This window comes from Eulemur rufifrons, chromosome 2 (assembly GCF_041146395.1).
Source record: "Eulemur rufifrons isolate Redbay chromosome 2, OSU_ERuf_1, whole genome shotgun sequence".
Lineage (NCBI taxonomy): Eukaryota > Metazoa > Chordata > Mammalia > Primates > Lemuridae > Eulemur > Eulemur rufifrons.
Genome location: NC_090984.1, coordinates 23,269,342 through 23,286,307, shown reverse-complemented (window position 1 = coordinate 23,286,307; position 16,966 = coordinate 23,269,342). Strand labels below are relative to the sequence as shown.

Below are 16,966 nucleotides of genomic sequence, written 5' to 3'. Positions count from 1 at the left end.
AAATTATTTTCAGAAATAATCATGAAATTGAATTAAAAATAATATTCACTTATTATGCAGACAGTGAAACTGCTTTTATTGAGCTTTATTATAATCATGCCAGTTAAATAAATAAATAGAAAATACACATTACAGTGTAAGGCAGGAAAAAACCCACAACTATTAAGCCAATTGCTTTTATGTCTAGTTAACTGTTTGAACTTTGATACTCCAGTTACAGACTGATATTTTATATAATTAATTGTCCATTAAATAATAAGTGAATTTTTTAAGGAAAACTGAACACTTCGAAAAGGTACAATTTAAGTAACTACTGGTAAAATTACTGATATGTTATATTCTCTTTTATGCTTAATTTTGAACATTTAACAATTTAAAAAGAATAACTTTTAATGTTAAAGGTATTGTTCAAATTTAGTAAAATATTTTGAGTATAAACTAAACTTTAACTTACTAAACAAAAATGTTACATCTTGCTGTTTATATTTCATTGTTTTACATTTTAAACACAAATATAAATACCAGAGTTCCCATAAAAATGACAGGATTAGAATACCTCAAGTTCTGTCTCTTGGTCTTTGCAATCATGGTACTATCTTTGTTTGTTTTGAATCTACCATTTAAATGCAGAAGAATGTAGTACCACCGGGTTGGAGAAGCGAACTGCATCCTAAGAAAGCATTGGAAATAAGAATGTCATATTCAACAGCCTCTGAGTACAACAAAGCATTGAGAACTACCCTTAGTGTATGTGTGTATGTGGCTAAGTCTGCATGTATGGGGGCCAGCTCTAAATGGGAGTTGTCCCAGTGAACTTCTATGTGGAAAACAGTTTATTTAAGACTAAATAATAAAAATCTGATAATTTTAAGGTTGCATATGTATTATTTAAACTCAGGGCCAGACTCAGTGGCTCATGCCCATAATCTCAGCACTTTGGGAGGCAGAGATGGGAGGATTGCTTGAGCTCAGGAGTTCAAGGTTACAGTGAGCTCTGATTGCTCACTGCACTCTACGCCATATTCACCCTGGGTGACAGAGCAAGACCCTGTCTCTAAAAAAAAAAACAAAACAAAACAACTCATACAGTACTTATTTAGAACTTAGACCAACAGAAGATTTTTTCAGGAAGGAGCATTTTATTACTGACATTGTTTAGAATTGCTGGTACATGGTGGTGATACAAAGCAGATTGATTTGTCAGTGTTATAAATTCTCTACAGACCAAGCATTCCTTTATTGCCTGCACCTGGGGTGGACAGCTCCCACCACCCCACCTGTAGTGTGTCACTAATTATGTTTATTGTTTATTGTTGTCTGTACTCTTGCTCTGCATGGCCATCCCACACTAACTCCCTTAGGGCAGGGACCTTTGTTTTGTTCAATGATGTATCACATCTAGAATAATGCTTGGCATGTAGTAGGTGCTCAATAAATATTTGTTGCATGACCAAGTGAATGAAGCTCAAGGTCAGAGGTGTTCCTTCTATGTTTTTTTCTTCCCCAAATTACTTATACAAGGGATCAGTACATAGCAGGTACTTTGTTATTAATTCACTGGCTTAAATGCTTGGTATATGGTCTCTTCTCTGAACCCCTGCATTGCCACATGAATTTTATAATTAGCTTGTTAATTTCAATTAAAACTTTTAGAATTTTGATTGGGATTGGATAGTCAACTTGGGGAGAACTAACATCTGTACTAGTTTCCTATTGCTGCTGTAAGAAACTAACACAGACTTATTGGCTTGAAACCACACAAATTTATTAACTTATAGTCTAGAGGTCAGATGTTTGAAATAGGTTTTATGTGGCTAAAATCAAGGTGTCAGTAGGGCTGCATTCCTTCTGGAGGCTCAAGAATTCATTTCTTGCCTTGCCTAGCATGGAGAGGCTGCCTGCATTCCTTAGCCACCTGCCTTCCATCTTCAATGCCAGCAGTCACTTTTCCTTCTCTGACTCTTTCTGTCCCCCTCTTTCCCTTGTAAGGACCCTTGTGATTACAATGGGACCACCTGGATAGTCCAGGATAATTTCCTCATCTCAAGATCCTTAACTTAATCACATGTGCAGAGCCCCTTTTGCCATGTAAACATACTCATAGGTTCCAGGTATTAGAGCATGGAAATCTTTGGGGGACCATTATTTTGCATACCACAGCATCTTGATAACATTAAACCCTCCCATCCGTGAACTAAGTATCTCTCTCCATATGTTTATGTGCTCTTTCTCTCAATTTTCAATGTGTTCATCTTTCATGGCTTTTGTCATATTTATCCCTAAGTATTTCGTATTTTTTATGCTATTGTAAATTTTGAAGCTTTTAAAATTTCAAGTTCTAGTTCTTTACTAGTATATATAAATACAATTGGTTTTCATTTATCTTTCTAAAATTCACATATTAGTTCTAATAAAAATCAATTGGATTTCCTACATAGATGATCACATTGCCTGTGAGTAGAGATGGTCTTACTTTTTCCTTTCCAATCTGGGTGCTTTTTATTTCTTTTTCCTGTGTCTGATTATAGTGCTTGGAACCTCCAGTAACAATGTTGCGTAGAAGTGGTGAGAGTGGACATCTCCTCTAGTTTCTTATCTTAGGGAGAAAGCTTTTAGTCTTTTACCACACAGTGTGAAGTTAACCATAGGTTTTTTTATAGATGCCCTTTATCAGCCTGAGGAAGTTCTTTCTATTTCTGGTTTGCTGAGTTTTAAAATCAGGAATGGATGTTGGATTTTTTCAAATGCTTTTTCTGCATTCTGTCATCCATTGAGGTGACCACATGGCTTTTCTTTTTTAGTGTGTTAGCATGGTGAATTATATTTTCACAGTACTTCCTAATTTCCTATTTACCCATGGATTACTTAGAAGTGTATTATTTGGTTTCAAAATATTTGGAGGATTTTTCAGAGATATTTCTATTACTGATTTCTAATTTAATTTGATTGTGCTCAGAGAATATACTTTTGAATTTACCAAAACTTGTCTATGGTCTGTCTTTGTAAATGGTCTGTGTATACTTGAGAAGAATGTGTTTTGTGCTGGTGTTGGGTAGAATATTCTATAAATGTCAATCAGTCATGTTGGTTGATAATGTTGTTCGAGTCTACTATATATTTGTTGATTTTCTATGTACTTGTTCTATCAGTTATTGAGAGAGGGGTATTAAAATCTCTTACCTATACTTGTGAACTTGTCTGTTTCTCCTCACAGTTCTATCAGTTACTGCTTCATGTATTTTTAAGCCCTGTAATATTAGAGGCATAAATGTGTAGGATGATTACATTTCTTGATTAATTTACTCATTTATCATTATGAAATTACCTTCTTTATACCTTTTGATATTCTTATCTAATGTTAAGATAGCCACTCCAGCTTTCTTTTGACTAGCATGTTATATATTTTTTCTATCTTTTTATTTTTAACCTGTTCATATTTTCATATTTAAAGTGCATTTCTTGTGGGTGACATACAGTTGCATCTTGTCTTTTTATCTAATCTGACAACCTCTGCCTTTTATTGGGGCATTTAAGGTATTTGTGTTTAATGTGATTATTGATAGGATTAGGTTTACGGCCATCATCTTGCTATTTGTTTTGTATTTTTCCCATCTGTTCTGTGTTCCTTTTAAATTTTGATCCTGCCTTCTTTTGGATTAATTGAATATTATTTATAATCCTACTTATCAATTATCCTTTTAAGATGTTAAATAATATATTCTCATATTTACTCATGTAATTAATATTTCCAGTGCTCTTCATTCCTTTGTGGAGATCTCAGCTTTCATCTGATACCACTTTCCTTTTGCCTGAAGAATTTCCTTTAACATTTCTTTCAGTGCAGGTCTGCTGGTGATTAGTTCTTTCTGAAAACATCTTTATTTTCTTTGAAAATTTTGCATTTTAATCTGTGCCTTTATTTGGAATTTCATATTCACTTGTCCATTCAATGAAATATTGGGCACCTATTATGTGCCAGGCACTATCCTAGACATTTGCATATACAGCAGTGACCCAAACAGAAAAAAAAAAAAATCTCTTCATGGAGCTTAAATTCTGTTCAGGGTAGACAGATAACAAATAAGTAAACCTAAAGTAACAAAAAAAAGTTGTAAGAGCTATGTAGAAAAATAAAACTGGAGAAGGGAAGAGGAGTGGTCTGGTTTGAGTCAGTTTTCAGTAGGACGGTTAGGAAAAGTCTTATCTGGAAAGACCTGACAAAGATAGAGTGAGTCATGTGGAGATCTAGGAGAAGAGAATTTCAGATAGAAGAGCAATGGTAAAAGCCCCTGAGGTTTATAGTCACCAGCGTGCCCAGTGGGTTCAAGGAGCAGTGAGGGGGCCAGTGTGGCCAAGCAGAGTGTGCAGCGGGTGGTGGAGGATGAGAGTGGGGGGGCTGTGGAGGGCTAGACGGTGGAGCACCTTGCGGGAGTTTCTGAATGAGATGGACAGCTACTGCAGGGCCCTGAGCTGGAAGTGTCATGATCCGATTTAACTTTAACAGGATCACTCTGGCTACTGTATTAAGAATAAACTGTGTGTTGGAGAGGGGAAGAAAGAACAAAAAAGGGGAAGCCAGTTAGAAGATTGTTATTATAATCCAACTAGAGATGATGGTAACTCAGATGAGACTATAAGGAGTGGTTGGATTCTGGATATTTTGAAGGTAAACATGAGGAATTTGCTGATGGCTTAGATATAGGCATGAGAAAAGGAGAGGAGTCAAGAATGATTCCATGGCCGGGCGCGGTGGCTCACGCCTGTAATCCTAGCACTCTGGGAGGCCGAGGCGGGTGGATCGCTCGAGGTCAGGAGTTCGAGACCAGCCTGAGCAAGAGCGAGACCCCGTCTCTACTAAAAATAGAAAGAAATTATATGGACAACTAAAATATATATATACAAAAAATTAGCCGGGCATGGTGGCGCATGCCTGTAGTCTCAGCTACTCGGGAGGCTGAGACAGGAGGATCCCTTGAGCTCAGGAATTTGAGGTTGCTGTGAGCTAGTCTGACGCCACAGCACTCACTCTAGCCCGGGCAACAAAGCGAGACTCTGTCTCAACAAAAAAAAAAAAAAAAAAAAAAAAGAATGATTCCATGGTTTTAGCCTAAAGAAATGGAAGGTAGAATTATTTTCTGAAGTGAGAATACTGTGGAAATCAAATGCACATGATAGGTGCTTTGTAAATATTGAATTAATAATGAATGAATGAGAACTTTAGGAGTTCATATTGGGGACTGTTAATTTTGAGATGACTGTTAGACCTTTACATGGAGATGCTGATTGGGCAGCTAGATGTAACAATTTGGAGGACAGGGAAGAAGTCTAGACTGGGACTCTCCTGGAAGTCATAGGCCATCACTTGAATAAGTTGTAATGTAATTTGGGAAGAATTGAAATTTTTATAATGAGTATTTTTATCCAACAAGAGACATAGATAAGAAAATTTATAACAGTGTTATTTGTAGTAGACCTAAACTGGGAAAAAATATTCATCAACAGCAAAAAAATGAAAAATTGTGGTGTAGTCATAGAATGGTATTATATAATAATGAAAATGAATGTCTGTGTAACACCATTGATGAAGCCAAACATAAAATAATTCTTTCTTTATGATTCCGCTTATATAAATAAGACTGAATTATGGTGTTAAAAGTTAGGATGGAGATTATTTTAGGGGAGGAGGAAGCAGGTAGTGATTGGAAGACAGCACTAGAGAACCTTCTGTAAGTCTAGTAGTGTTCAATTTCTTCACCTGGGTAATGATGATGTGTTTGCTTTGTCATCATTAATTGAGCTGTACATTTATGTTTTGGATACTTTTTGGTAGACATGTTACATTTCTAAAAAAAAAAAAAGTTAAACTGTCATGTTAACATGTTGCTTTCCAACGAATTTACTGATCAGACTCTAGTTTTGAAAGCTGTGCTTGACTCCTAGTTATCCTTCTAGTTCTTACTAATCATAAAGCATACAAAATAATTCATTTAAACTATGGTAGGAAGAGTGTTGTGCAAGGAACTGAGTTCTGAATACTGGGAAAGAAGCAGAATGACAACTACTGAAGGAGTTAGTGAAGGGCTCAGTATATCCCCCTTGACATCTAAAATGTTATTTGATTTTTAAGTTTGGAATTTAAAATTAGAGAAAACTTAGTAGAAAATCTTAAATTTAAATATAATTAAAATTTTAAAGATAGCATTAAAACTCCAAATCTCACATAGGAAACTATAAGATATAACATTATTTCTCAATAGAATGCAGTAACCTTATAAAAATAGACCTAAGTTGAATTCTATATATGTTAATTATTTTGAACTTTGAGCATTAAGGTAAGTATTTACCTTATGATATTTATTAATGATATTAATAATAAAGCCACCTATATAGTGTAGTCCCTTAAGACCCAAATCCACTCTTGTGTATCTGTCAGCCATGTCTTCCCTGACATTTGGATTTAATTGCTTCAATTTCTCACCACAACCCAGTAAGTTAGAAATTATAGACCAAACCTTACAAGATAAAATATAACAGATCTTAATTGAGGTTCAAGATGAAGAAAGAGAAAGTAGGATTTACCAACATAGGTGATGCAGTTTCAGGAAGTTTTATTGACTGAAGATCAAACTTCAGTGGGACTACCCCCTCAGAAGGCCAATGTGATGATAGGCTGCACTCATGCAAGTAATGGGAGATAATTAGATTATACCAAGAGGGTTATGGTAAGTTTGTGGCACCATATTTCAAGAGTGACATTGACAAGGTAGAGCTCACACAAAGGAAAGCACCAGGTTTAGAGGGGTTATGAAAAATGGATTATGTGGCTGAGGAAACTTGGACTTGACGTGTCACAGCAACCCTGTAAGGCATGATCTCCATTTTACAGAAAGGAAATTGAGGCTCAGCGCACGTGATTTATTAAAGTGTAACTGAAAAATGGTTGGCTCGGGACTCGCATCTCTTGATTCTTAATCTGGTATTCTTTTTCTTTCAAAATGTTAGTTTTTAATTTTATTTTTAGAAGTATATATTGATAGACTAATGGCCAGGCTTTTAAAATATGGAGAAATTTGAAGCTATATAGAAATGGTTACAGATTAAATAAAAGGAAAGGGAACATTCAGGGTAGGAAGATCAATATGAGAAAATAGTTTGGTTATCAGTATTGTAAGTTAATCAGTATTACAGAAATGTTATTTATTTATTTATTTTTTACATATTTCTCTCTTTCTCTTTTTCAAGGTTTTTGATTCCAATGAAGAATCTGGATATCTTGTTCTCACCATAGTTATATCAGGTCATTTCTTCATTTCCCAAGGACAGACGCTACTGGTAGGTTTTGTGCATAATAGTTTGGTATGCAAATATTTCTGTATCTTCTCAGCTTTACATGGATTATGTCCTCAAGCTTCTCCAGTCTCACTGAAATTCATCAAGGTCAACAAATTAAGCATTTATCAAATGTGCTAAAACAGTGGGAAATACAGAAACATACTGAATATTGCCTGCCTTTAAAGGGGTCTAGATTATTTGGGAGTCAAAATGGATCTAAGTATGATAAAGGATTCTTAACTGGGGAGATTGAGTTGAAGATAGACTGGATTTATAGAGACGAGTGTGGAGGGTTTTCCAAATAGGGAAAACAGCATACGCAGAGGGATAGATTTAAGGAAATAGATGAAAGAAAACAAAAGTATGCCATTATTAATTGATAGAGGCTGCCACAAAACTCTCAATTTATAAAGACACATGTGTTCTTTATTCTGAATATGTATACATTTTAGGAAATTTTGGAATGAAGAAATAAGAATCACCTTACTTGAAAATTTAGGTTTTATTTGGTATATAGAAACAAAATGAATGATGAAACAAGACAATTATTAACTTCCAATCAAAGAAATCCTACAAGAAAGGAAATATAATGGAAGGTTATTATTTCATTTAGCTATGAATGTCTACATAGACATAAATTCATATAACAAATATTGACTGAATATCTACATGGGAATAATTCATTTAATAAATATTTATTGAGTAATTAGTATATGCTAGGTATTTTGGGGGGGTGCTAGGGATGTAGCAGTGAACAGCGAAGACAAAAATCCCTGTCGTGGAGTATCATCACTCTAGTTGGGAGAAACAGTGGTAAACAAATAGGTCAAATACATTTACGAGACATTAATTTCTGGTGACTCTCTTACATGTTCTGTTATAATATGATGGTGGGATCCCACATGTGTGTATTGTGATGATTCATCTTTCCACTTAAATGAAATATAACTTTATCATTGAATATGAGGTGACCTGCAAAGTCATCTTTGTGTTCTTGTGACTTTTAAAACTGCAGCACAAGTTGTACTGTTTTGCTTTATCTGCCGCTGTCAGGGCCTGCATCAAGTGCAAGAGATAAGGTTTCTTCAGCTGCTAATGAAGAATACTTCAGACAGTAGGAGGAGGGATGCCTAGCACACAGCCAGTTCTCCCTGTTAATATTATGGGTCTTTGCTGAATGGTGACATTGATGCAGGTTGACTTCCTCAGGCGTAGGGACCACCTCATGCTTTGTCTGTGCTCCATCTTTTTGCACCGGTGGTAAATGTTGTTGACAAACTGGTAGAGGTTTCTTTGTATCATACATAGAAAGATTTTTGCACTTGCAGTTATAAAAACAGGTTTATCTAATTCCAGGATACCCACTACTGAGAAATATAATAGCAACTCTACAAATTGGTGCATGTTGCATATACAGTCATGTGCCTGATGATGATGTTTTGGTCAATGTAGGATGGCATATTTGGTGGTGGCCCCATTAGATTATGATGGAGCTGGAAAATTCCTATCACTAGTGATGTCTTGAAAATCCTGACCCTGTGTAGGCTTGGGCTAGTGTGTATGTTTGTGTCTTAGTCTTTTTTTTTTTTTTTTTTGAGACAGTCTCCCTCTGTTGCCCTGGCTATAGTGCAGTGGCATCATCAATAGCTCACTGCAACTTAAAACTCCTGGACTCAAGCAATTCTCCTACCTCAGCCTCCCAAGTAGCTGAGACTACAAGCGCACGCCACCACGCCCTGCTACTTTTTCTATTTTTTGTAGAGATGGGGTCTCGCTCTTGCTCAGGCTGGTCTCGAACTCCTGAGCTCAAGCAATCCTCCCGCCTTGGCCTCCCAGACTGCTAGGATTATAGATGTGAGCCAATGCACCAGGCCTGTGTCTTAGTTTTTAACAAAAACATTTAACAAATAAAAAAAAAAATGTAAATAGAAGAAAAGTTTTTATACCGTATGTGTATTTTAAGCTAAGTGTTATTGCAAAAGAGTCAAAGTTTCAAAAAATTTAAATATTTATGAAGTAGAAATGTTACAGTAAGCTAAGATTAATTTATTGTGGAAGAAAGAGAAATATTTTTTTATAAGAACGTGGCCTAAGCGTACAGTTTATGAAGTCTACAGTAGTGTACAGTAATGTCCTAGGTCTTCACATTCACTCACTACTCACTCACTGACTCACCCAGAGCAACTTCCAGTCCTACAAGCTCCATTCATGGTAAATGCTCTACACAGGTATACCATTTTTTTATTTTTTCTACCATATTTTTCCTGTACCTTTTCTGTATTTAGATATGTTTGACTCACAAATACTTAGCATTGTGTTACAGTTGCCTACAGTATTCAGTACAGTAACATGCTGTACAGGTTTGTAGCCTGGGAGCAACAGGCTATACCATATAGCCTAGGTGTGTAGTAGGCTACACCATCAGGCTTGTGTAAGTACACTCTATGATGTTTGCACAATAATGAAATTACTTAATGACACATTTCTCAGAGCATATCCCTGTTGTTAAGTGAGGTATGACTGTACATATATAACTTAGATATTGAGTAATATTTTTTAATCCTAAATTTTTTTTCATAAATTACTCTTATTGAGGTATAATTTACATAAAATAAAATTCACTAATTTTAAGTGTTCAATTTTATATGTTAGATAGGGTCTTGCTATGTTGCCGAGGCTGGTCTCAAACTCCTGTCCTCGAGGAATCCTCTTAACCTGCGCCTCACAAAGAGCTGGATTTAGTCACCATGCCTGGCCTTAATTGATATATTTTGATAAGTGTATATAGTCATGTAACCACCACCACAATCATGATATAGAATTTTTCAGTTAAGAAGTTTCCTTTGCCCCTTTGCAGTCAGTCCCCTCTGCCCACCCTCAGCACCCAGCACCCACTGATCTGCTTTCCATCACTATAGTTTTTTTTGCCTTTTCTTTTTTCTTAATTAATTTTTATTTATTTATTTTTAAATTGACAGATTAAATTATATTTACTGTGCATAATATATTGTTTTAAAGTATATATACATTGTGGAATGACTAAATCCAGTTAATTAACATATGCATTAACTCATTGTAGTTTTGCCTTTTCTAGAATTCATGTAATGGAAACATGACATGTAGTTTTTTGTGTCTGGCTTCTTCCACTTAGCATAATGATTTTGAGATTCATCCATGTTGTTATGTGTTATCAGTAGTTCATTCCTTTGTGTTACTGAACAATATTCCATTGTATAGAGAAACCTAATTTGCTTATCCATTTAACTATTGATAGACATTTGAGTTGTTTCCATGTTTTGGCTATTATGAATAAATACTGCTGAGCATTTATATACGAGCCTTTGTATATGCATGTGTTTTCATTTTTCTTTGGTAAATGCCCAAGAGGGGACCTGCTGAGTCATGTGGTACATCTATGTTTAACTTTATAAGAAACTGCAAAACTGTTTTCCAAAGTTGCATTCCCATAAGCAATGGGTAAGGGTTCCAGATGTTCCATATCCTAACCAACGCTTGGTAATGTCAGTCTTCTTCATTTTAACTATCCTAGTGAGTGTGTAGTGGTGGCTCATGATGGTTTTAATTTGCATTTTCTTAATGACTAATGATGTTGAGCATCTTTTCTTGTGTTTATTTGCCATTTGGATGTCTCATTGGTGAAGTTCCTGCTCATGTCTTTTAAATGTTTTTAATTGAGTTGCTTGCCTTCTTGTATTTATAGCTCTTTTATCAGAAATATGTTCTATAAAATATTTCTCCCGGTTTGTGGCTTTCCTTTTCATTTCTTAGTGTCTTTTGAAGATCAGAAGTTTAAAATTTTGAAGTCCAACTTTTTTTTCTCTTATGGTTCATCCTTTTTTTTGTTGTTGTTTTGTTTTGTTTTGTTTTGTTTTTTAAGACAAGGCCTTGTTCTGTTGCCTAGGCTAGAGTACAATGCCGTCATCGTAGCTTATTACAACCTCAAACTCCTAGGCTCAAGTGATCCTCTTGCCTCAGCCTCATGAGTAGCTGGGACTAACTACACGCACATGCCACCATGCCTGGCTAATTAAAAAAAAATTTTTTTTTTGGGAGATGGGGTCTTGCTGTTGCCCAGGTTGGTTCATCCTTTTTGTATGCTCTTTAGGAAATTATTCTGTACTCTAGGATTAAAAGATTTTTCTATGTTTTCTTCTAGAGGTTTATATTAATAGTTTTGGCTCTTACATTTAGGCCTATGGTCCATTATGAATTTTTAGTATAATTTATTAATATTATTATAATATTGTTTTTATTATTTTGTATAGAGTCCCTTCTTCCCCACAATTAAAGCCATGTGGTATTGATAAAATTACTGTATTATGGAATATAATCATGGGCCTTAGGGAATTTACTTCGGGAACCATTGAATTAATTTTTAATATATGGTGAAATTAAGAGTTTGGGTTTTTCTTTTTGTGTGTGGATATCAATTGTTTCAGCACCATTTATTGAAAAGACTAGCTTTTCCTCGTTGAATTACCTTGGCATCTTCATTGAAAGTCAGTTTGTGAATTATGTGTTTGTCTATTTCTTGACTTTCTTTTTTTTAATTTTTAATATTTTTTAATATTATTTATTTATTTATATATGGATGGGGTCTCATTCTCTCACCCAGGCTGGAGTACAGTGACACCATCATAGTTCTTTGAAGTCTTGAACTCCTAGGCTCAAGTGATTCTCCCACCGTAGCCTCTTGAGTAGAGTCATGAGCCACCGTATCTGACTAATTTTTAAAATTTTTTTGTAGAGACAGGGTCACACTGTATTGCCTAGGCTGGTCTCAAACTCCTGTCCTCAAGCAATCCTTCTGCCTTGGCCTCCCAAAGTGCTGGAAATACAGGCATGAGCCATTGTACCTGGCCTATTTCTTGACTTTCTTTTCTGTTCTATCGACCTCTATGTCTATCCGTATTCCAATAACACACTGTCTTCCAATTTATTGTAATTTTTGAAATCAGGTAGTATAATTCCTCTAACTGTGGTTTTTCAAATTGTTTTGACTATTCTAGGTCATTTGCATTTCCATACAAATTTTAGAATGACCTCTTTTCAAAAAAATTGCTCTAGTTTTGATGGGACTACTTCTAATCTATAAATCAATTTGGGGAGAATTGACTTCATATCATTGCATCATCCAACCCATGAGGATAGTATTGCATCTTCCAACTTGTGAGATATAAATAGCTCTCCATTTATTTATATCTTCTTTAATTTCTCTAATCAGTGTCATGTAATTTTCACAGTACAGGTCTTGCACATAGTTTGCTAAATTTATCCACAAGAATTTTATATTTTTTATATTATTGTAAATAGGATTTAAAAAATTTCAATATCTAATAGTTGGTGTGTAGAAATACAGTTGATTTTTTAATATTGACCTTATATCCTGTGATCTTGCTAAACTAATCTATTAGTTCTATAGCTTTTTTGTAGATTCTTTGTATATATGTAGATTCTTTGTATATTTGTAGATTCTTTCTATATATGTAGAAAATCACAAAGAATCTACAAAAAAGCTATAGAACTAATAGATTACAAATAAAGACAATTTTGTATTCTTTCTTCCTAATCTATAAACTCTTCCTGTAACCTCCACTGTCTTCCCTCAGATTACACTGGCTAGGATGTCCTTTTCAATGTTGAATGGAAATGGCGAAACTTGATACCTTTGCCTTGTTCCCGATCTTAGTGGGAAAGTATTTAGTCTGTCCCCCATTAAATGTAAAGTTAGCTGTAGTTTTTTTTATAGTTATACTTTATAAGACTAAGGAAGCTCCCTTCTATTCCTGGTTTCCTGAGAGGTTATTTTTTCCCTTTGAACTTCTGATTATTTATTTTTAAATTAAAATTGTGTGTGTGTGTGTGTGTGTGTGTGTGTGTATAGTGTGCATGTCCACAGCCGATGTCATACTGAACAAGGAAAAGTTGAAAGCAATCCCCCTAAGAACTGGAATAAGACAAGGATGTTCACTTTCACCACTTCTATTCAGCATAGTACTGAAGTCCCAAGCAGAGCAATCAGACAAGAGAAAGAAATAAAGGGAATGCAGACTGGAAAAGAGGAAGTCAAATTATCTCTGTTTGCTGATGATATGATCTTATACCTAGAAAACCCTGAAGACTCCTCCAAAAGGCTCCTAGATTTGATAAGTGAGCTCAAGAAAGTTTCAGGTTAAAAAATCAACATACACAAATAAGTAGCATTTCTATACACCAATAATGACCAAGCTGACAATGAAATGAAGAAAAGATTTGATCTGTAAAATTTGGATTCAGTCCAAAGGCCACACTCAAGGATCCAGAAGGCCACATGTGGCCCCAAGGCCATAGGTTCCCCACCCTGGACAGAAGAATGAAACTGGATCTCTATCTCTCACCATATGCAAAAATTAGCTCAAGATGGATTAAATACTTGAATGTAAGACCTGAAACCATAACAATTCTAGAAGAAAACCTAGGAAGAACTCTTCTGGACATTGGCCTAGGCAAAGAATTTATGACTAAGACTCCAAAGGCAAATACAGCAACAACAAAAATAAACAAATGGGACTTAATTGAACTAAAAAACTTCTGCATAGCATAGTAAATCAATCAGCATAGTAAACAACAATCAAAACAATCAGCATAGTAAATAAACGACCTAGAGAATGGGAGAAAATATTCACAGGCTGTACATCTGACAGAGGACTAATATCCAGAATCTGCAGGTAACTCAAACAAATCAGCAAGAAAAAAAATCCCATCAAACGGTAGGCAAAAGACATAAATGGACAATTTTCAAATGAAGAGATAGAAATGGCAAAAAAACATTTGAAAAAATGCTCAACATCACTAAGCACCGTGGAAATGCAAATTAAAACCATAATGAGATTCTACCTTGCCCCAGTCAGAACAGCCATTATTAAAAAGTCAAACAATAGGTGCTGGCTTGGATGCAGTGAACAGGGAACACTTATACACTAATGTAAATTAGTATAAACTCTATGGAAAACAGTATGGAGATTTCTCAAAGAACTAAAAGTCGATCTGCTTTTCAATCCAGCAATCCCATTACTGGGTATCTACCCAAAGGAAAGGAAGTCATTGTATCTTAAAGATACCTGCAAGCATATGTTTATCACAATACAATTCACAATTGCAAGGATATGTAATCAACCTAAGTATTCATCAACCAAGGAGAGGGTAAAGAAAACGTAGTATTAATATACCATGAAATATTACTCAACTATAAAAAAGAATGAAATGAAATGAAATCTTTTGCAGGAACTTGGATGGAACTGGAGGCCATTATGCTAAGTGAAGTAAACAGGAATGGAAAACTAAATAACACATATTCTCACAAGTGGGAGCTAAGCTATGGGTACACAGGGGCATACATAGTGGCACAGTAGACCTTGGAGACTCCAAAAGGGGAGGCTAGGAGGGGGATGAGGGAAGAAAATCCACCTATCAGATGTAGTGTGTACTATTCAGGTGATAGGTACACTAAAACCCAGATATCACCACTGTGCAGTTCATTCATGTAACCAATAAAATACTTGTACCCCTAAATCTAATAAATTAATTAAAACCATATTTAAGGTATACACATGATATTTTGATATAGTGAAATGATTACTATAGTCAAGCTAATTAACATATCACTTCACATAGTACCATTTTGTGTGTGGGACAAGAACATTTAAGATCTGCTCTTTTAGCTAATTTCAAGTATACAATGCAATATTGTTAATCCTAGTTACCATGCTGTACGTTAAATCTCTAGAATTCATTCATCCTACTAACTGAAGCTTTGTACTTTTTGACCAACATCTCCCTATTTCCTCCACCTGAACCCCCTGCCCTGCCCCTGGTAACCACCATTCTATTCTCTGCTTCTATGAATTTGACTTCTTTAGATTCCACATATAAGTGAAATCATGCAATATTTTTTGTTTTGTGTCTGGCTTATTTCACTTAGCATAATGTGCTCCAGGCTCATCCATGTTGTAGAAAATGGCAGGATTCCTTCTTTTTAGAAGCTAACATTCCTTTGTGTGTGTGTGTATCACAATTTGTCCATTTATCCATTGATGGATGCTTAGGTTGTTTCCATATTTTGGCTATTGTGAATAATGCTACAGTGAACATGGAGTGCAGATATCTCTTTGAAATACTGATATCATTTCCTTTGGGTATTTACCCAGAAGTGGGATTGCTGGATCATATGGTAGTTCTATTTTTCATTTTTTGAGGAAGCTCCAACTGTTTTCCATAATGGCTGTACCAATTTACATCCCCGCCAACAGGGTACAAGGGTTCCCATTTCTCCACATCCTCGTCCATACTTGTTACCTTTTGTGTTTTTGGTAATAGCCATGAGGAGATGTCTCACTGTGGTATGGATTTGCATTTCCCTGGTGATTCGTACTGTTGAACACTTTTCATATACCGATTGGCCATTTATATGTTGTCTTTAGAACAATGTCCACTCAGGTCCTTTGCCAATTTTTAATTGTTTTTTTTCTTTTTGAATAGAGTTTCTTAAATTCCTTATATATGTTAGATATTAACCTGTATCAGAATTACAGTTTGCAAATATTTTTTCCTGTTCTCTACGTTGCCCTTTGATTTTGCTGATTGTCTCCTTTGCTGTGGTTTGAGAATTTTAAATGATGAATGGTAGTTGAATTTTGTTGAACGCTTTTCTGTATCTATTGAGATGGTTTTTCTTTTTCTAATTTTGTTATTATATTACATATATATACATTTTAAGAGTATTCAGTTCTTACTGGATCAATATTGTAGAAGTATTTAAAAAATTTTTTAATTATGTACATGTGTGATCAAAATAATACATATTTAAAAGATATTTTACCTCAATTAAAGAATAATTTTCATCAGTTCATGCAGTTTATTCACAGTATTTTGGGGGTTCCCAAGAGCCAACACACAGAAGAGCGACACATTTGGATCATAACACATTTCTATTATAACTTTATGTTGGTATTACATTTACACACTTTCTCTCCTCATACTAATCTGGGTCATGATATATTTTTAGAATTTGTCTCATAAAAGGTAGGGACAAGGATGGTCATGGAAAGTTTTAGCCACTTCTTAGTACAAGAATTCAATTGCTGGCATGGATTAAAATGTGCTATATTTATACTCGCAAAGTTCTGTGGAAGCTGCACAACGCCTCTGAAAAATAGTCATTTCTTTCATGGAAGCTGATGGCAAGGGCCCAGTAACAGCTCCATGTGTGTGATATGTTTATGTGGAAATAAAACAGGTTGACAAGACTTTGGGCTTTCTGCTTGGTCCTGGGCAGCCATTTAAACATAATTTCCCTTAAACTTCACAGGTCTCTGATTGCCACTTCCTGTGAGGTCCATGGAAACTTAATGCTTTAGTTTAATGCACGGTGTCTAGTAAAACCATAGGTATCCGTTTTACGTGTCCATTTAGCATCTGCATTCAACTGGGCATGTCATTGCCAGAGGGCTTTGTGCAGACCTGCCACTAGGCTGTTCTAATGTCATTGATGTCAAAGGATTGGTATAACAAGAAGGCTAAGGTACCTTGGCACCCCATCCTCAATCTACCTTGGACTTAGGCTCAACTGGCTTCT

At 35.3% G+C, this 16,966-nt stretch overlaps 1 protein-coding gene across 2 annotated transcripts in view; it reads left to right on the top strand.

Moving 5' to 3' along the window:
• The window catches only part of REC114 (REC114 meiotic recombination protein), a 92,011-nt gene that overhangs the window by 13,713 nt on the left and 61,332 nt on the right, over positions 1-16,966 (top strand). For both annotated transcript variants that reach the window (XM_069457723.1, XM_069457713.1), the window contains exon 2: positions 7,243-7,332. In XM_069457723.1, the coding sequence (XP_069313824.1) occupies positions 7,243-7,332 (90 nt within the window). The remainder of the gene's footprint in view (positions 1-7,242; positions 7,333-16,966) is intronic.